The 21,306-nt window shown below is 36.1% G+C and overlaps 1 protein-coding gene across 1 annotated transcript; it reads left to right on the top strand.

Annotated features, from left to right (window-relative positions):
• The first annotated feature begins 19,376 nt into the window (after positions 1-19,376).
• Positions 19,377-20,550, top strand: LOC131640754 (small ribosomal subunit protein bS16m/bS16c-like). Its single transcript, XM_058911142.1, has 3 exons — positions 19,377-19,535; positions 19,712-19,947; positions 20,170-20,550. The coding sequence occupies exons 2-3, from the start codon at positions 19,769-19,771 to the stop codon at positions 20,381-20,383; spliced, it is 393 nt and encodes a 130-aa protein (XP_058767125.1). The 5' UTR covers positions 19,377-19,535; positions 19,712-19,768; the 3' UTR covers positions 20,384-20,550.
• The last annotated feature ends 756 nt before the right edge of the window (positions 20,551-21,306 follow it).

The raw sequence follows: 21,306 nt of genomic DNA, 5'->3' as shown, positions 1-21,306 counted from the left end.
TCAACGCTTACGGAAGTTTCAGCTTCGCCTGAATCCCAACAAGTGCACCTTTGGTGTCTACTCAGGAAAACTCCTTGGTTTCATCGTCAGAAAACGAGGAATTGAAGTAGATCCAGACAAAGTCAAGGCAATTCAAGAAATGCCTTCACCCAGAACCGAGAAACAAGTTAGAGGATTTCTTGGACGTCTGAATTACATCTCGAGATTCATATATCTCATGACTGCAACTTGCGCTCCTATTTTCAAACTTCTACGGAAAAATCAAAGTTGCGTCTGGACAGACGATTGTCAGAAAGCGTTCGACAGCATTAAGGAATATCTGCTCGAACCACCCATCTTGTCTCCTCCAGTGGAAGGAAGACCTTTGATAATGTACTTAACCGTCTTAGAAGATTCCATGGGTTGTGTCCTTGGACAGCAAGACGAGACAAAGAGAAAAGAGCATGCCATCTACTACCTGAGCAAGAAATTCACTGACTGTGAATCCCGCTACTCCATGCTCGAGAAGACGTGTTGTGCTTTGGCCTGGGCTGCCAAGCGTCTCCGCCAGTACATGATTCGACATACTACTTGTTTGATCTCTCATATGGATCCAATCAAGTACATATTTGAGAAGCCTACCTTAACCGGGAGAATTGCCCGTTGGCAGATATTGTTATCAGAATACGACATTGAGTATCACGCACAGAAAGCCGTGAAAGGAAGCATTCTAGCTGAGCACCTGGCTCACCACCCACTCAATGGTCATGAATCAACCAGTTTCGACTTTCCGGACGAGGACGTCATGTACCTCAAGATGAAAGATTACGACGAGCCACTACCAGACGAAGGACTTGAGATAGGATCCCAGTGGGGCTTAATCTTTGACGGAGCTGTCAATGCTTATGGACGAGGAATTGGGGCAATCATTGTTACACCTCAGGGTACCCATATTCCATTTACCGCCAGATTAACTTTCAAATGCACAAACAATGAGGCCGAATATGAAGCTTGCATCATGGGTCTCGAAGAAGCCATGGATCTAAGAGTCAAACACTTGGATGTATATGGAGATTCTGCTTTGGTCATCAATCAAATCAAAGGAGAATGGGAAACACGCCAACCAAAGCTAATCCCTTACAAAGACTACGCGAGAAGATTGTTACCATTCTTCGACAGGGTAGATTTTCATCACATTCCTCGTGAAGAAAACAACTTGGCTGATGCATTAGCCACACTCTCTTCCATGATTAGGATAAATCATTGGAATGACATTCCTCGGATCGATGTTATGCGCCTGGATAGGCCCGCTCATGTGTTCACAGTAGAAGCAATCATCGACGACAAACCATGGTATCACGACATCAAGAACTTTCTTCAAAAGCAAGAGTACCCTCTTGGGACGTCAAAGAAAGATAGAAAGACTTTGAGAAAGTTAGCTGGAAGATTCTTTCTGAATGAAGATATTCTGTACAAGAGAAATTTCGACATGGTTCTGCTCAGATGCGTTGACAAGAAAGAAGCAGAAATACTCATGAGAGAAATACATGAAGGTTCCTTTGGTACTCACACCAATGGACACACCATGACACGGAAAACACTGAGAGCAGGGTATTATTGGCTGACGATGGAGTCAGATTGCTACCAGTACGCAAAGAGGTGTCACAAATGTCAGGTCTACGCCGATAGGATTCATGTGCCACCATCTCTTCTCAACATACTCTCTTCCCCTTGGCCTTTCTCCATGTGGGGAATCGACATGATTGGAATGATCGAGCCAAAAGCGTCCAACGGACATCGCTTCATCTTGGTAGCCATAGACTATTTCACCAAATGGGTTGAAGCAGCTTCATATGCAAACGTTACAAGACAAGTTGTCGTCAGGTTTATCAAGAATCACATCATCTGTCGCTACGGCATTCCTAGCAAGATAATCACTGACAACGGGTCAAATTTGAATAACAAAATGATGAAGGAGCTTTGTGAAGAATTCAAGATCGAACATCACAACTCATCTCCTTACAGACCAAAGATGAATGGAGCTGTAGAAGCAGCTAACAAAAACATCAAGAAAATCATTCAGAAGATGGTCATCACTTACAAAGATTGGCATGAAATGCTCCCGTATGCTCTTCATGGTTACCGTACATCAGTACGTACTTCGACTGGAGCAACTCCTTTCTCCCTTGTATATGGCATGGAGGCAGTCCTACCTATAGAGGTTGAGATTCCATCAATGAGAGTTTTGATGGAGGCAAAATTAACAGAAGCCGAGTGGTGTCAAAGCAGATTCGATGAATTGAACTTAATCGAAGAAAAGCGCATGACAGCTTTATGCCACGGACAGCTATATCAACAAAGAATGAAGAAAGCTTTCGACAAAAAGGTTCGACCTCGCACAATCAAAGAAGGCGACCTTGTACTCAAAAAGATTCAATCTTTTCTCACAGATTCGAGAGGGAAATGGACTCCCAATTATGACGGCCCCTACGTGGTCAAGAGAGCTTTCTCAGGAGGAGCCTTAATACTCACGACTATGGATGGAGAAGAATTCACCCGTCCTGTGAACGTCGACGCAGTCAAGAAATACTTCGCCTAAATAAACAAAAGAACAGCTCGCTAAGTTGAAAACTCGCAAAGAGCGGCTTAGGAAAAAAAGAGCGTCTCGGTGAATCGAAAACCCGAAAGGGCGATTCAGGCAAAAGTTAGAGACATAAAAAATATATTAATCAATCCCGGTAGACTTAAAACCCGAAAGGGGTAGTTTACGCAAAAGTTAGGGATATATGGCAAGTAACTGTGTTCAGGACAAACTTGATCATTCAAAATCCGTAGCGGAGTATTCATCAGCAGTAGGTCATCTTCTACGAAGCACGAATACAGCGCAACTCGGAGTGGAAGGGAAAGATAACGGTCGTCACGTTTCATCGTAGCGCTTTTCCCGAAAATTACCAATTTCCAACTTTGTAAATACTCCATGGAATCAAGCATTTGGCTGATTACCATTCCATATATAATAATTTGAGCCTTGTGCTTTTCCTTTGCAATCTAGTCTTATTCAGTTTCTTGGAATGCATTTTAAGTTTAAACAGTCAATTTCTTGAAACAAATGTTTTCATAAAATAAAAATGAATTTACTTGCAAAAATAAAGGTGAAATTTCTTTCTAAGGTTTACAAACAATAGGAAGAATGCAAACAGTTGCTCCGAGAACGGTTGAGACTCCGGGAACCAATATTTCCCCATGAGGTCGCTTTGCGAACATCTCCCGATGACGGATCTTTACTTCAATTCATATTACTTACTTCGGACAGCGGACAACTGATAACCAGATATTCCCAACAGAGTTCGAACTACAAGAAGAGGACATCTTCTGATCAACAAGAATTCAAGTCGTATCTTAGGATTTTACATCCGCGACAATTCCATTCACATTCACTTTACATTTTATCATTGTCATAATATTCATGCATACATTACATCATAATTGCATAGCCGAATCAGGCTTTGATCCTGTGAATGCCTAAGTCATTAAGGCATGGACTCAAGTTTCCCCTGCAAGTTCCGGAGAAACTTTTTCCTGCGAGACAACAGTTCATACACAAGGATCTCCCCAAGCAAGTCAACAGATGGTAGTCTCCCTCAAAGAGATAGTTTGTTCACTTTTGGAATTCCTCAGCCGAGAATCTCCTGCAGAGCGACACTCGACAGTCTTCTTCAGATAAGATAGTCTGCTTCACATTTTGGAATTCCCTACAGGTTTGGTATTTCCCCAGCAGGGTCAAGAGGTGCCACTTCTTGTCAAAGAAAATTCAGAATCTCCCAGCAGATCGACAAATGATTCCCCAGCGGAGTCAGCGAATGATAGTCTTCGTCCAGAAGATAGTTCAGATTCCCCAACAAAGTCAGCAAATGGAAGTCTCTTTCAGCAGAAGACAGTTTGCTCACTTTCTATCATAACAAAGTCAGCAAATGGCAGTCTCTTTCAGCAGAAGACAGTTTGCTCACTTTCTATCATAACAAAGTCAGTAAATGGCAGTCTCTTTCAGCAGAAGACAGTTTGCTCACTTTCTATCATAACAAAGTCAGCAAATGGCAGTCTCTTTCAGCAGAAGACAGTTTGCTCACTTTCTATCATAACAAGGTCAGCAAATGGCAGTCTCTTTCAGCAGAAGACAGTTTGCTCACTTTCTTTCATGACAGGGTCGACAAATGGCAGTCTCTCCCAGTAGAAGACAGTTTGCTCCCCTAGCAATTGGCAAATGGCAGTCTTTTCCCAAGAAAAGACAGTTTGTCTGATAAATACTCAAGAGATCGACAAATGGCAGTTTCTTCGAACAGTTTGTCTGTTTCTGGGATGTTTAACTCCCCACAGAGTCGATGAATGGTAGTTTTCCTCTTAGGAAAACAGTTCGTTGATTCCCCAGGCATCAGTTGACGAATGGCAGTTTTCACCCCGAAAACAGTTCGTCCGCCTTCAAACAAAGTCATTAGCCCCTCAAAAGATCATGAGGCCATATGACATTCTTTCAAAGACGTCAAGTCAAAAGGGAAGATGGTGAAGTTTCTTTACAACCGTCAAATGGCATCTTATCTCCAAGCGCTGATAAGAAGTTTGACGAGGAAACAAACCTTTGAAGTTTCTTTACAACCGTCAAATGGCATCTTATCTCCAAGCGCTGATAAGAAGTTTGACGAGGAAACAAACCTTTGAAGTTTCTTTACAACCGTCAAATGACATCTTACCTCCAAGCGCTGGTAAGAAGTTTGACGAGGAAACAAACCTTTGAAGTTTCTCTACAGCCGTCAAATGGCATCTTACCTCCAAGCGCTGGTAAGAAGTTTGACGAAGAAACAAACCTTTGAAGTTTCTTTACAACCGTCAAATGGCATCTCACCTCCAAGCGCTGGTAAGAAGTTTGACGAGGAAACAAACCTTTGAAGTTTCTTTACAACCGTCAAATGGCATCTTACCTCCAAGCGCTGGTAAGAAGTTTGACGAGGAAACAAACCTTTGAAGTTTCTTTACAACCGTCAAATGGCATCTTACCTCCAAGCGCTGGTAAGAAGTTTGACGAGGAAACAAACCTTTGAAGTTTCTCTACAGCCGTCAAATGGCATCTTACCTCCAAGCGCTGGTAAGAAGTTTGGCGAAGAAACAAACCTTTGAAGTTTCTTTACTACCATCAAATGGCGTCTCGTCTCCAAGTGCTGATGAGAAGTTTGATGAGGAAACAAACCTTTGGAAATTTTCTCTTTATCTGAGATATTGTCCAAACGCAACTAAGACCAGTTTCGAGATATGGACATCCGAAACAAGGGGAGGTTGTTTACCTTTTTCTAAGTATTAACACTTAGTTAAAGAAGATGGGTTGCGCATCCTACACTGCCATCCATTCTCCAGAATCCACATCAAGTATTTCTACAGGAGTTGGTCTCCTCATCCCCCGCCAAGTGCGACAACGGGATCAAATCATGCAAAGATTTTATCATCTCAGGAGCGCCCAAAATTCGGGCATTCTTTGATATTTAAGTCTCTTTTACGCAGGAGAGATCGAGATATCAATCTCTCTCCCTCCAGATAAAAGAAACTTAAATAGGGGCATCTGTCATACCCTAATTTTTGACCCCCCTGAGATGACATATCTTCAGGATTTTCATCAAGTCAAAGTAAGTACCCAGGGCAGTCTGGCATTCAATCGAGGGTGTTCAAAGACAAGAAAACTCAGGCAAAGGATCAATCAATAGAGGGATTAGTCTCTAATACAATCATAAGACTCAAAAGCTTCATTATTTCACCTATGATTGATTAGACACCCAGTCATCTAAGTACAGAATTACTCAGATCAACAGACTAGGGTTTGGAGCCTATCAAGGACTAAAATCAGGGATCACCTTTGGGAAACCCTAAAAAGCCCCAGGGAACCATTCAAAGACATCAATCATCTTCAAATAACTCATATGACAAGATCCACTGGACATTACACCTCAGTTCAAAGTCTACAGTCATCATTGTCCTCTGGTCGACAATTAGGGTTTTTGACCTAATTCACCAAGATAGTTGACTTTTAATCAGGGCATGGATCCAAAACTCAAGACATGATTCAAGAGTCTCTACTACCTCAATATAATCCATTTACATCATTCATTTGAGGAGAAGATCTTGATTCTACACAAAAGTCCAAAATCTCACCTTACCAGGAAAAAGTCAACTGTATGGGATCACCATTGACTTTTGAGATTTTTGGTCAAACCATGACTTTTAAGGATCAATATCATCAATATATGGATAATGAAGTCATTTGACCAAAGAAATTCAAAGAAATTCATCAAGGAGCAAAAAGTCGGGAATTAGGGTTTTTTAAGGCATGATGAGAACTCAAAATTTCACCTACACAACTCAAAAAACTTCCAACATGAAAGTTGTAGATCTTGCAAAATAAAACAACATCTTACAAAGGAACTTTTTTCAAAAGATCAATCATTTAAGAGTTTTGGAAATTTTGGAGTTTTAGGTCATAAACACTTAGAAATTTTTCTAAGTGTTTTAACCTAGTTTTCTTCCAACTTTGGCCTCATTTTTCACAAATTTGCCAAAGGATTCTGAAGAAACTCCAAACTAATGATTTGAAGTAGATGTTTAGGGCTTTCCAAATTGTGTTCAACCTTCTCCAAATTCAATTGGAGCTAGGAGTTATGCTTGTTCAAAGTTGGCCTCATGAAGTAAAATTATAGGTCATGTACAATTTGAAACTTTGCAATTTTGTGCATTTTGCTTCACTAAGTGATGCTACACGACCTCTAATGCATCTGAAACCATACCATACATCAATTTCCATCATTGCATAAGGATTAGAGAAGATTCCCAAAAACAAAGGCATGTGATTATGTAATGATTGCATTTTTGAATTTATGACAAATTGGTGATTCATCAAAGGAATCTTCTCCCAACCAATTGGAGCTCATTTCTGCAGCCATTTGGTCCCCTAAGATCAAGCAAAACCGATGGCTAGGGAGTGGTATCAAAGAGCTCATCATTGCACTTGGAATATTCTTTGAATTCCTTCATGGCTAAGAAACCAAACTCACTACACTAAGCAAGCTTACTATGATCAATTGCTCTGAACCAATTGCCTATAAATAGAGGCCTCTTTCTCATTCAGAAACCACACCAAAGCAACAAAATTCTTGCTTTCTCTCTTCTTTCTTCATACTTAAGGTTTTCAAAGGTTCTTTGGCAAGAAGACTCGGATTCTTCAAACCAAAGCTCTTCCTTTGGAATTAAGTATTCAAACACATTAGGGAAGTCATTTAGAGGTGATCCAGACCTCTGAAACACTTCTGTAAGTGAAGAATCATCATCTTCACCTCTCACTTGGAGCTGTTGCAGTTGGAGGTCCATAGAGTAATTCAGGAGGTTTCAAGCCAAGCCAATCATCCAGGCACACTCCTCAGGTCATAGTGAAGCTAACCAGATGGCTGCAGCTCGTCTGTAACTCCAAATTCAACAACCTCCATGTCTACTTGAAGCTCAAATCGAAGGAGGTCCATAGAGCAATTCAGGAGGATTCAAGCTCCAATAAGCATTCAGTTAGCATCATTGAGTCTCAAGGAAGCTATTGAGATCATTCATTCAAGTCCAGGTGTTCTCCATCACCCTCACGACCTCCATTTTCAGAGGTAAGTCTCTGAACCTCACCTCTTTAATTTAAGCACTCTTTGAGTTAAAGCTCGATTCTATCTTGTTTAGCATCATCAGAGGATTGAAAACCCTCTATCATCTTTCATTTATTCATCTTGTTTGTCATTTAATTTCAAATTTAGGGTTCATGTGTTCTTAGAGTTTTCTGAGAAATTAGGTAGCTATAGTTCATATAAATAAATGTTAGTTACATATCTGGATTCGTGAGGAAATTTAGAACAAGATTGATGTTTACATCATGTCATTTAGTTGAGAAACCAGAGAGTTAGGATTTTGAAAATTCTTGAGCTCGAGGAAGAAGATGACTATGGCCATGGCGCGCAAAATTTAAATCTGGGGCCAAAGTTTATTTTATTTTGAATGGAAGTTGTTTTATAAACGACTAAATCGTTACAGCCCAGTGGTAAAGAGTGTTTGTGTGTTGCGCGTGTCCAAAGTCTGGGGTTCGAATCCCCCTCGCCCCAGACTTTTTGATTCTTTTATTTTTCAATGATTTATCACTTGTTTTGAAACATAACCAATTGAGTGAGAGTTATTATCACCAAGCGCGCGTTGGCTCAGTGGTGTTGTTTTGGGCTGGTGACTTCAAGGGCGTAGGTTCAAATCCTCCAAGGGCCAAAAACTATTTTTTAACACATAATTTCTTTTATTTTCTTCACAACTTCACATGAATAATTCACCTATCAAATTAAATCATTTTCACTTCATTTTTCACACACTTGTCATTTAATATATCTATTTTGTAAATAATAAAAAAAAATCATAAAAATATTATTTATTTCATGTGTTTTAATTAGGTTTAAAATAGTATGTTTTAAGTGTTTTCTTAAATACTTTAAATGTATATATTCACTTTGTTTTAACCTAATCATTTTGTAAATAAGTTCATGATAAAACCCTAATTGTTTAGGTCTTAATTAGTTAAAAATCTTTATTTTTACCTTAATTAAGTTGACTTTTGTCAATTTTCAAAACTGTTTTCAATCTCCGAATAAATCAAATGATTAGGGTTTTCAAACAACAAAACCTTGTATCATTCCAAATCATTTTCAAATTGCTTTTACACCAGTACTGTAAAGTACTGGGCCTCTAATAGAGTGTAAGTCCCAAACACCTTCTCTTCTTAGCTTGTTTTCAAAACTGTATTTTCAAAATCTTCTTTCTGTTTTCAAAACATTCTTCTGGTATTTGAAGGGCATTATTCCCGGTGAAACTCTTCAGATACCTATGTGACCTTTGTCCATCTTCACTTCTTCTGTTTTCAAAAACCATTAACTGTTTATTATATATATTCAACTGTTATCAACAAAACAACAAAAATACTGTTGAGGCTCTGTACATACTTCTTCAAAGGCCTCCACTCCATCCAGGTTAGGCTTTACAAGCTTTCAATGTACAGTCTTTATTTAAATTATTGTCAAATATAAACTGTGCATATATTAGTTTAGAACTACGTTTGAGTATAAACCTTAGGACAGTTAAACTATATATATATTATAGGAATATGACCTAGGATTGAGAATGTCTTCCCGGTGAAGGCTCTTTCCTAATTAGAGATCTGTAGTTCAAACCACCAAGATGAATTATTCCCGGTGAAACATCTTGGCAAAAACCTTAGAATCCAAAAATAATAGGACACATCCACCCAAAGAGGAATTATTCCCGGTGAAACCTCTTACCCATTTGCTTAGAGCCAAAATAAGTTCAAAACCACATAGCTTTCTCTTGTGCTATAACAAGGACCCTCGATTAGCCTCCTCTTGGGCTTTGTACAAGGACCCACAAGCTTCTTAAAAGCATTTCCAGCTTCCTCTTGAGCTTGTATACAAGGACCCATCAGGTTTCTTATAAACATAGGAACAGGTCTTTAGTCACCTTTTAGCCTACCCTGGTGAGTTTCTTCCAATTTAAACTAGACTTTAAACAAGCTAAGTTTGTCTCAATTTTGCATTGAGTACACCTTTTGGAATGAGAGACATGGACAGTCTCTGTCACCCTTATCTTCATCAATCTTCCTTAGCAGAATCTAGGATCCATATTTGCTTATCCTCAGCATGAGTCAGCCTTCATCTTGGGCTTTAAACAAGAAGTCTCCACTAGATAATCTTTCTGCCAATCATTTCAATAAAACCCCTGGAAAGGGTTAGCCTCCAAATCAATCCATCATTTCAATAAAACCCCTGGAAAGGGTTAGCCTCCAAATCAATCCATCATTTCAATAAAATCCCTGGAAAGGGTTAGCCTCCAAAGTCAATTAATAAAAATGTCAAAAAATAAAGATTCATTTCTCTTAGGAGATAATTTCCCCAAAAGAGTCAAAACCCCTGGAAAGGGTCAGCCTCCAAAAAACATGATAAAGTCAGTCTTTTACCAAATAATTTCTCCAGTTGAGTCAAAATCCCTGGAAAGGGTTAGCTTCCAAAGAAAAACAGTCTTTCAATAAATAAAATCTCCTCAGTAGAGTCAAAACCAACAAAAATAGTTAGCCTCAACCTTGGGCTTCATACAAGGCACCAAACAATAAAACTCCCCTGTCAAGAGTCAGCCTCAACCTTGGGCATTGTACAAGGCAGATAATAGAGTCTCCCCAGTGAGTTCTTCATCACTCAGTAGCCACAACCTTGGGCTTTGTACAAGGCAGATAAACCATATTTTCATGTGTCAAAGATTCCTAACACCTAGGATCTTTTCCCCATAGAGTCATCCATACTCAGTTTATTTAAGAGTCTGCCACAACCTTGGGCTTTGTACAAGGCAGAAAATAATGTTTTCCCTAGCTAGAGTCAGCCACAACCTTGGGCTTTGTACAAGGCACACAAAATAGAGTCATTCATAGTCATTCATTCAATTATCCTCAGCAGTCAGCCACAACCTTGGGCTTTGTACAAGGCACACAAAATAGAGTCATTCATAGTCATTCATTCAATTATCCTCAGCAGTTAGCCACAACCTTGGGCTTTGTACAAGGCACACAAATAGAGTCTCCCTAAATAGAGTCAGCCTCAATTCTGGGCTTTGTACAGAACACAAAAATACCCTGTAATTAATCCCCAGTGGAGTCATCTCCCAGAGTCAATAATATTAATAAATCAATCAAAAAGCCTCAAGCTTGGGCCTCATACAAGCCAGCTAAAGTCAAATCTTTTATACAGTAGATAGACATAGCTTATCTCTATAGAGAGATATTTTTACTACTCTACCACATTCAAACAAACAAACATTTCAATTTCAATTTCAATCAAAGTCTCCCATTTAGGACTCTGAAAGACATGCTCTGGCACATCCCCAGACTTGTACACTTTCCCTAATTTGGACGAGCATCTTTCTTTCATTTAAGAGGCATCTGACTGGCATACTTGCACACACAAGTAAGGTCCCCCTCTTGAATGAAATGAATCCAGTTATTCTGTCACTCCTTTAAATGTTTGTGGTAGAATAGTACAAATACCTCTCTGTAAAGATGATTTCATGTCTCTTTACTGTAAACAGAGATTTAATTCCAAGCTTCAACCTTGAGCTTCAAGCAAGGCACCAAAAACATTTAATTTCCCTAGTTAGTTCCCCGAACTACATTAAGCTCTGACTTCCACTAGGGATATGTAGGCATGAGGTTCACAAGGAATCTCAGCGAGCTAATAAAATACCAAAAATAGTCAGTTTGTCTGTCTGTCTGTCTTTTCAAATCAATTCAATTCCTTCTCCTAACACAAAGGAGAAACTTTCCCAATCATTAGCAGCAAACACAATCACAATGACACAGAGAAGGTTCCTGTAGAGTACTACAGATATGTAGGGTGTTTAAACACTTCCCTATGTATAACCGACCCCCCGGACTCCAGAATTTCTAGTCTAGGTGAAATCCCCACACTTAGCAAACTCCTAGGGTTTAGTTGAGATCTTTTTTTTCCCTTTCCTACTCGTAGGACCAATAAGAAAGTTCGTGTGATATCGTAGGAAGAACTGAAATAAAATTCATCCCACCACGGGCGCATTCTCCTTCCAAATTTCGCGTGAAGGGTTTAGCGTGCCGTCCTCCCAAGTGAAACGGGGAGGTAAAGAAAACGACACCACACCGAATTGGAATAAAAGATCAAATATGGCAGAGATTGTATGCAGTTGATTTAAGACTTTTGGAAATTTATCGTGTAGTCGCTATGATTCTATCAAGCTTCTGATAAATTTTCATTAACTTTAAATCCGAGATCATCATTCACTCACCATCGATCTTCACTAACATCGTGGATATACTTGACTAGCTTCAAGATGATTCGCGTGCTAACATACTAACAATTAACTTTAAATTCCGCATTTTATTATATTGTTCTTTATATTTCTTGCTTTATACTTTATTTTATCATTCATCATATTTATGTTTATGTTATTTTCTCTTTGTCCATTTGGACATATTATTTATATTTCTGCTATTTTTTTTTCTTTGTCCATTTGGACATATTATTTATATTTCTGCTATTTTTTTTCTTTGTCCATTTGGACATATTATTTATATTTCTGCTATTTTTTCTTTGTCCATTTGAACATATTATTTATATTTCTGCTATTTTTTCTTTGTCCATTTGGACATATTATTTATATTTCTGCTATTTTTTTCTTTGTCCATTTGGACATATTATTTATATTTATGCTATTTTTTCTTTGTCCATTTGGACATATTATTTATATTTCTGCTATTTTTTCTTTGTCCATTTGGACATATTATTTATATTTCTGCTATTTTTTTCTTTGTCCATTTGGACATATTATTTATATTTCTGCTATTTTTTCTTTGTCCATTTGGACATATTATTTATATTTCTGCTATTTTTTCTTTGTCCATTTGGACGTATTATTTATGTTTCTGTTATTTTCTCTTTGTCCACTTGGACGCATTATTTATGTTTCTGTTATTTTCTCTTTGTCCACTTGGACGCATTATTTATGTTTCTGTTATTTTCTCTTTGTCCACTTGGACGCATTATTTATGTTTCTGCTATTTTCTCCTTGTCCACTTGGACGCATTATTTATGTTTCTGTTATTTTCTCTTTGTCCATTTGGACATATTATTTATGTTTCCGCTATTTTTTTCTTTGTCCACTTGGGCATATTATTTATGTTTCCGCTATTTTCTCTTTGTCCATTTGGACATATTATTTATGCTTCCGCTATTTTTTCTTTGTCCATTTGGACGCATTGTTTATGTTTCCGTCATCTTCCTTTTGTCCACTTGGACCATATTTTTACCTTTAAGCTAAAACATTAATAATCAAGATAAGACTTAAAAAAAAAAAAGCACTTTGCACACTTGCACCTCTATGGTTTTCCCTCTTATTTTTTTTAATCATACCATCATTTAAGAAAAGTATTAAATGCATAGGAAAGGTCTTATAAATTGAGAGTAGATAACTCCTAATTGCTTGCTCAAACACTTTCATTTTCAAACAACGTATTTTCAAAACTTCTCATCTATTTTCAAAACTTTTATCTGGTATTTGAAGGGCATTATTCCCAGTGAAACTCTTCAGAGACCTATGTGACCTATTGTCCATCTTCACTTCTTCTATTTTCAAATCAACAAAGCATTTAAAAAAGTGAGCTAAGCAATTAAGAGCCCATGGATAACCATGGATACAAAGGGTGCTTAAAACCTTCCCTTTGTATAACCAACCCCCCGAACCCAAAATCTGTCAAAAGGTCTTTTTCTGTTCTTTTATGCCTTTCCTAATATAATTGGATAAAATAAAAGTCGGTGGCGACTCTTGCAATAATAAAAAAATCAAAAAAAAAAGAGAGCAAGGAGTCAGTTCGCCTCAAAAAAAACGAGTTACAGTTATCACACAATCAGTAACAAAAAAATTAACAGATTCTTAACACGAAAAAAAACAAAAATTAAAATAGTTACAGAAGTACTACCTGATTTCCTTGACTGAATTAACAGCCTCAACAAATATAGGATGATTGACGAATGCTACACGAGGGAAACTCAATACTAATAGGGAAATGGAACATTACGACATGCCGAGGTTCCTCAAAATCTCACATGTTATGTCACAGGATTCATTACTACATCAACCTGCGCGAAGTTTGGGGTCAAACTAAATTTATCAGCGCATTTGTCACGTACAGATGATCTAACAATGTGTTATTTTGAATGAGTAAATAAAGAAACTAAGACTCCTAAGTGTCTTTGTCAATACAACAAAAATTTATCTCAAACACCAAACAACTCTTGACAATTTATTGAAAAAACATTACGCATAAAGCAAGCAACATTATCGGTGTTGTGTTCACATAGGAGGTACATGAAATAATGGAAGACATTAAAAAAATTGTTCGGTAAAAAGGGTGTTTGAATTTCTGATCACCAATCCAATAGAAAACATAGGAGGTACCTTTCACTAATAAACATCCATTTTTCAATGTCCAGAGCATTTATTCCAACATAAAGGAAGATAAAGATCTTAGCAACAAACGATAGGGTAGCATAAGAATGTCTGTGGAGTGCTAGACAAAAAATATATGTTTAGATGTATAGCAGATATCTCTATATAGAGAGACTCAGACGGTGAACATATCTTAATGAAACCTATTTAGAAAACATACCTGTTAATGACTTTTGAGCTCTCAGTCACATTACCTTTTCAACTTACCTGCATAAAATTGAATTGAAGTTTGGCTCAAACTCGAGGGAAGTCCACATCAGCATGTAAACACGCATCGCAAAGGTTTGTAATACGGTGTGTCCATTCATCTACGGCTTGATAAAGCTATTACCTCAAAGGTTGTTGGCCACAACTACAATCTAGGCTCTATCTTTAATGCTAAATGCATATCTCGTGGTCGAGACCAGAAGAATAAATCCTACCGGTGTTTGTGAATTGGTAGCACTCTCCACATAAACTTGTAATATTGGTTGCACCAGTAAAATATTGGCTGCAATCTCGACCACCATTCCCACAACAATTGAGCAAATGCATAAGTTACCAATGGCTGTCAACACTTGATCGCCATAGCCATCAAGATATATGTCAGTACTGATTTTCATTAGTAATCAACATATATTACCGAGCAAATTTTGAAACAATATCGATGACGGATTAGTAAGAAATAAGTACCTTTTGGAAATGATGTAATCACCCACAGATGAATGTTGTCAGTTACCATTTGATTAACCACCTTAATTGCAATCATTAATCAAAACTGTCAAACCAGACCACACATTAGAACATTAAAATCAAAACACTCAAACAAATAGAATGATATTAATAGTACAAACTTCATTATTCAATTCACTATCGTCCTCGTACATCAACATCAACTCTAGTAATCTTATTAATAAAAGAGCTCTTGCCAACATTCGGATAACCACAAATCAAATTCATTCTCGTATTCTGATCAATCGAAGAAAGCCTAGCCATATGATGTCTAACATGTTCCAAATAAGCCAATTGAAAACAATAGTTATTATTATAACTATAATGATAAGTAAAAATGAATAAGTATTAAAATGATGTACTCTGGAAGTGCTACGGATAATTACATGTCACTGCAAACTGATTTTAAACATGCTGGATATTATAAAGTCAGAGACCACACTACAACACTGTTGTTTACCAGCTTCCCATGGAATTTTGATATAAATATTAATATATCTAACCGATCAAACAATGAAAAATATATACTCATCAAACATATGACACATATACATTACTTTAACACTGACTTCAGTACATACTCTCACATCATCTTTGACATCAGGGCGACAAGGATCCTGAAGATGGAGATTAGTTTTAATTCAGATGAAGGAACCCTAAAATATGCACATCATTGCTTATTACCATCCATAATACTTCATCACCTTCAAACAATAACAATATCAACCACGTCAACAACAAAAACATATTCAACACAACATTAATAATGAAAATGGTTAAACGAAACAAATCCAGAAGAATGAAACAAATGAATGAGGAGAAGAACAAAAAATGGTAAGGAAATGAGAAAGTCAAAGTTTACCTAACCACCGCGTCTCACTCAGTCCAAACGCTGCACCACTGCAAATCGAATCGCATACCACTGTTGTTTTCGGTTCCCTTTTTTTATCACAAATATATCCATTGCAAACGAAAAAATAAAGGAAGAAGAAGAGGAGAAGGAAGAAGAAGAGGAAGAAGGAAGAGGAAGCAGTTTGTGAGAGAAAGAAAGAGAGAAAGGATCATGGTTAATGACTGAGAGGTATTTGTGAAGAAAAGGTGTAACCGCTTGCAAAAAAAAAAAGAGAGAATTGGTTTTATTAAGTTTTAAGTTTTAATTTTTTTATTATTAATTTAAATTAATGAGTTTTAAAACAATGGAAAATCAGGTTGCTTAATGTTAAACAGTACCACATGGATGATTATAGAGTAATAAGGGTAATTAGGGGTTTTTAAGAACACCTAATTTTCTTATACGATAGATAAAATATTGAAAAAGAACTCCCATTTTAATTAAATAAATAGTTATTATAACCATTTAATTGTATTTACTTGATATAACCGCATTTTATTTTTTAAGTATCAATTTAATAACTACATCTCATTTTGTATTGAGAGAAGATTTTCTTTGAATTTTAATTCTTTCGTACTAAATAACATTACTCTTAATTTAGTAATAAATTAATTAATTAAATAATTATTAGCATTAAAAATGATAACTCCCATTTTCAATTATTTTTTATTAAATAAGCAATTAAAAAGTAGTCCACCCCACATTTTCAATAAGTATTTGCACCTTCATTTTTAATTATTTAATTAAATTAAATAAAAGATTGAAAAAGAACTCCCATTTAAATTAAATAAATAGTTATTATAACCATTTAATTGTATTTACTTGATACTGCGTTGCATAGGTACGGGTGCGTACCAAGTACCCGGTACGGGTACCGGTACGGAGTACGGCATTTTTAGAAAAACTAAGGTACGGGTACGTTAGTATAATGCTTTAAAAATATAATTATAAAAATAACTAAAGAATTATATTATTTAAATAACAACAAAATAATAAATTAAAAAACAGTTTGCTTAAAAAAAGTTAATATCTATGCAATAACATAAATAAATCACACTTAAAAGTTCTCATTCATCTCCACTGATATCCCACATTTTTGTTAATCCTTCGTTATAAAACTTACTCTTTCTCCGTGAGAAGACAGAGATTCGTATGAACAAAAACTAAATCCTCATCCCGCATTGGATCGAGTCTATTTCTTTTCAATGAGTGAATAAATTCATATGTGCTCCAATTTCTCTCGGCAGAAGATGAAGAACATGGGTGTGAAAGAAATTTCAATGTAATAGATTAGTTGTTCTTTCACTTTTCTTATTTATAAATAGAATACATAACCTAATTTTTACCCGGTAATTTTTTTTTTCAAATTATACTATTCGAAAAAATTAAAAAAGTTGGATACGTGGTACCAAATGTGTGCCGTTGGTGTACCAACTTAAAAATAAAATTAAAAAAATTGGTACGACTTCGGTGCGTACCGGGTGAGTACCGTACGCGTACCGGTATCCGATACCGGTACTTTACCTAAAATGGAGTACCCGTGCTTCACAGACTTGATATAACCGCATATCATTTTTTAAGTATCAATTTAATAACTGCAACTCATTTTGTATTGAGAGAAGATTTTCTTTGAATTTTAATTTTTTTTAATTATATTGAAAATATATTATTATTCTTTTGATTATGGTGTGTGTGACAACAATTTCTTATAGTATTTGTAGGAGTTTTCATTGAACTGGCAAGGAAAACATTAGCAAAAAAGCTCTAGTGGCCTGGGATCGGATTTGTGACCCTCTCTCTATAGGAGGTTTGAACTTGATCTCTCTTTTGGAATGAAATAAAGCGATAATTGGGAAACTCCTTTGGAATGTGTGTGAAAAGAAAGATAAGTTGTGGATTAACTGGATACACTCATACTATTTGAAAAATTTGGATCCCGCGAGCTTCTGTCCTGGTATGAATTGCTTCTGGACTCTTAAGGCAATGTTCAAACATCGAGATATCCTTACGCAATATGAGGAATGAGAGGGATTTCAAAACACATGAAGGCATGTGACTAGAAAGATTTATCACTTGTTTAGAGGGGAGAAACCCAAAGTGGAATGGAGAAAACTCTTTTATGGCAATCTTGCTAGACCGAGAGCTAAATTTATACTGTGGTTGACCTGCCTATATAGATTGCCCACCAAAGACCGACTTCATCACTTTGGCGTCGTTATTGATAATAAGTGTGCTTTTTGTGGATTACATGAAAGTTGCAACCATCTCTTTTTTGAGTGTGCTTACACACATAAAATCTGGTCCGATATACTCAAGTGGATAACCGTGAGTCATAGTCTGAGGGGGTGGAATTCTGAGTTGAGTTGGGTGTGCCAGAAGGTTAGAGGAAAAGGTATAAAAAACAACATCATAAAAATTGCTATAGCTGAAACTGTATATGCAATTTGGACAACTCGAAACATGATCATTTTTCAGAACAAGAATGTGGACTCTCTCCAGAGTAGTGATGTGATTGATATTATAATCATGAGAGCTAGCAGTAATAGGAAGTTGAGCAAATTATGTAAGTAGTTTAATCGTTTTGAGCTTTAATTATCTGATAGGTTATTTTGTCATTGTGGCGCCTGAATCTTTTTATCGGTTTTGTACTTCCGTGATTTTTGGAAATAAAATTTTCTTCTTTTGATAAAAAAAATGTAAACTATTAAATTATTGTTAATTTCTTTAAATAAAAATAAATTCAACAAACAAACATTAATACATATATAATTGATATTTTTCTAAATTAATATTTAAGGATAATAACTTAATCGCGGGTAGACGTCTAGTTTAAACTATTTATATTAAGTTATAATTAAGAAATTGAGTTTTATGAATAACTGGTTAGGAGTGTGTTTGTTTCATGGCTTAAGATTATATTCTTTGGAATATTATTTCTAGGATTATTATTTTCGGGAATATTGTTCCAACATATGTGTTTGGTAGAAATTTAGATTTTTAGGAATAATTATAAAACTTGTTTAATTTTAAATTATAAAAAAATAAATAATAATAATTATGAATGGTAGTTAGAAGTTAGGATTGGTTTAACTTATTCCCACTCTTTAGTCATATTTTCATAAATATTTCTTGTATCCTTGAAACAAACACATCCTAATATAATACAAGTTATAAAAATAAAAATAATAAATATAAGAGTTAGTGAGTTAGTGGAAGAAAATTAGTTTTTATTAAATAATTAATTAAATTAAAATAAATATAAATAATATACATTTATCAAAATAACCTTAATTTTGACTCCAAAAATTACATAAGAGACTAACAACTTTTATATATAAGTTAAATTAAAATAAATATAAATAATATACAATTATCAAAATAACCTTAATTTTGCCTCCAAAAATTGCATAAGAAACTTAAAAAATTTTATATATAAGATGGGCCTATAATATCTAAATTAAAATCTATTACTAAATTTTATAAAAAAAAATTCAAAACTATAGAATTTGCACTTTGTAATTAAAAAAAAAATATTTATCATCAAGAAAAAAAAGTAAAAAGTTATTTGTTCTCGGTTACAATTAATTTTTTAAATTTTTAAACAATTTTTTTTGTAAAATGATTTACTTTCAGCGGTAGAAAAGCCCACGTGTCATGCTTCGACACTAGGCAACAATTTCTCAAATTTCAGTCCCACTAAGCCCTTCTCCCCTCTCTATCGTTCGATAAACCCTTCCGATCTCTCTCCAGCGATTCTCCGCCGCCGTCGCGTCATCTCCGTCTTCTCCAGCCCCGCCGTCACAGTGCCAGTCAGGTTAGTTCCCTCGTTCTTTCCTCCCTGTTTTTATTCTATTTAGCTTTGTATGTATGGTGTTCTCCCTTGATTGCATTCTGTTTGTTCCCATTTTCCGTTTTCTGTTCCCATGGTTGACACTGATTCATTCGTTTTTCGCATTGAAATTGATTTGTTCTATTGCTACCACAATACAGAGACAGATTCATTTGGTTTCTTCGACTGGATTTGAAAGTCACTGAATTTCGGGGAAAATGGTGGTTAGGATTCGGTTATCGCGTCTCGGATGCAAAAACAAACCATTCTATCGTGTGATGGCTGCCGATAGCAGATCTCCAAGAGACGGCAAACATCTCGAAGTTCTCGGTTACTACAATCCCTTACCTGTTCAGGATGGTGGCAAAAGAATGGGTATCAACTTTGACAGAGTCAAGTAAGTAATTAACACTTCTGATTGAAGGCGTGTCAAATGCCAGAGTGTTCTAAAATTATATTCAATTAGATTCATTTTCTCAAATTATTATCAATATCGATGTTTTAATGCAGCATTGTTGTGTTTGTGTCTGTGCTTTTTAGCTAACTAGCTCTTTATTTTAATGCAAGTTCCTTCATGTATATGTAGGTGATAGTGTTGTTTTTCTTCTTTTTGTTTTAGGTATTGGCTTTCTGTAGGAGCTCAACCTTCAAATCCTGTTGAGCGTCTTCTGTTTCGAGCAGGGTTACTTCCTCCACCACCGACTGTGGCCATGGCGCGCAAAGGTGGAGCTCGTGATACTCGTCCTGTTGATGCTTTAACCGGGCGTGTCATTGATCAACAAAAGCCTCCTAATTCCGACAACAAGGAGACCTCTGTAACTGAAAACCCGTGAAGTCTTATGTTTTTCATTGCTGTGTTTAAGAGAAGAAAATAAGATGTTATATATTGACGGGTCGTTGAAACAATTGATTTCAAAAGTTTGAAAAAATAGTTTGCTTATCCTGTTTCTCCTGCAAATGCATTTATTGGAATTTGGTTCTGTGTTGTGTTGTTGTTGAATGAGGTGTTTTCCATGCCAGTTTTGGGTGCTTTCTGTCGTTTTGGTCACTTAAGGCAATTATTGCACAAATACTAGTCGAAATCAACCTTAAGAGAATTGACATGTTTTGAGTGTTGTATGTTGTGTGTATTTTTCTGTTAATGCATGGTTTTTCCTGTTTAAGTAATTTGTTCGGCAGATCTATTTATCAGGAAGTTTCATCTAATTATTACTGTATATTCTTTTTTGGCTCAATATTGGTTCAAATTAGTTTAATCTAGTTGTTAGATCAACAGGAAATGGGATGAAATTGCATTCAAGCATGTGCATGTCTATGCTAAAGCCGACTTAGTATGTGCATGTAGGTGTGATAGGCTCGGCTGTAAATCATTAGGAATGAGTTTAAAACTGGAAAAAAAACAGTCCTCTAATTTGTTGTAGTTATAGGATCGGACTTGCCTCAGTTGGAGGGTTCATCTCTTGGTAAGGATTCTGACAACAAGTTGTTATGAGCTAAAAACAAAGTGTATTGCAGGCTGTTCTGAAACAAATGAAGTTTCAAAGAAAGAGCAAGTCTGGCAATAAGTTGGCACTTTGAAGTTTCAATCTAGAACCTCAATGGATGATTCTTCTTTTGATTAATCAGTTCAAGGCCAAGAAAGAGTGAAGGTTTCTGTTCTCTCTGCTGTTCTGTTGTGAATTATTTAGTTTTGTGGAACTTTTGATTCTATTAATTGGTGGCGTCTAATGACAAGTGTAACAACGTGCTTTCAGAA

The sequence above is a fragment of the Vicia villosa genome, unplaced genomic scaffold, assembly GCF_029867415.1.
Source record: "Vicia villosa cultivar HV-30 ecotype Madison, WI unplaced genomic scaffold, Vvil1.0 ctg.003297F_1_1, whole genome shotgun sequence".
Taxonomy (NCBI): Eukaryota; Viridiplantae; Streptophyta; class Magnoliopsida; order Fabales; family Fabaceae; genus Vicia; species Vicia villosa.
This window is presented reverse-complemented; position numbering and strand designations above follow the sequence as displayed.

Coding starts and splice junctions, on each gene's coding strand:
- LOC131640754 (XM_058911142.1), top strand. CDS start 19,769: ATGGTGGTTAGGATTCGGTTATCGCGTCTCGGATGCAAAAACAAACCA. Junction 19,948..20,169: donor ATCAACTTTGACAGAGTCAA/GTAAGTAATTAA, acceptor TTTTTGTTTTAG/GTATTGGCTTTCTGTAGGAG.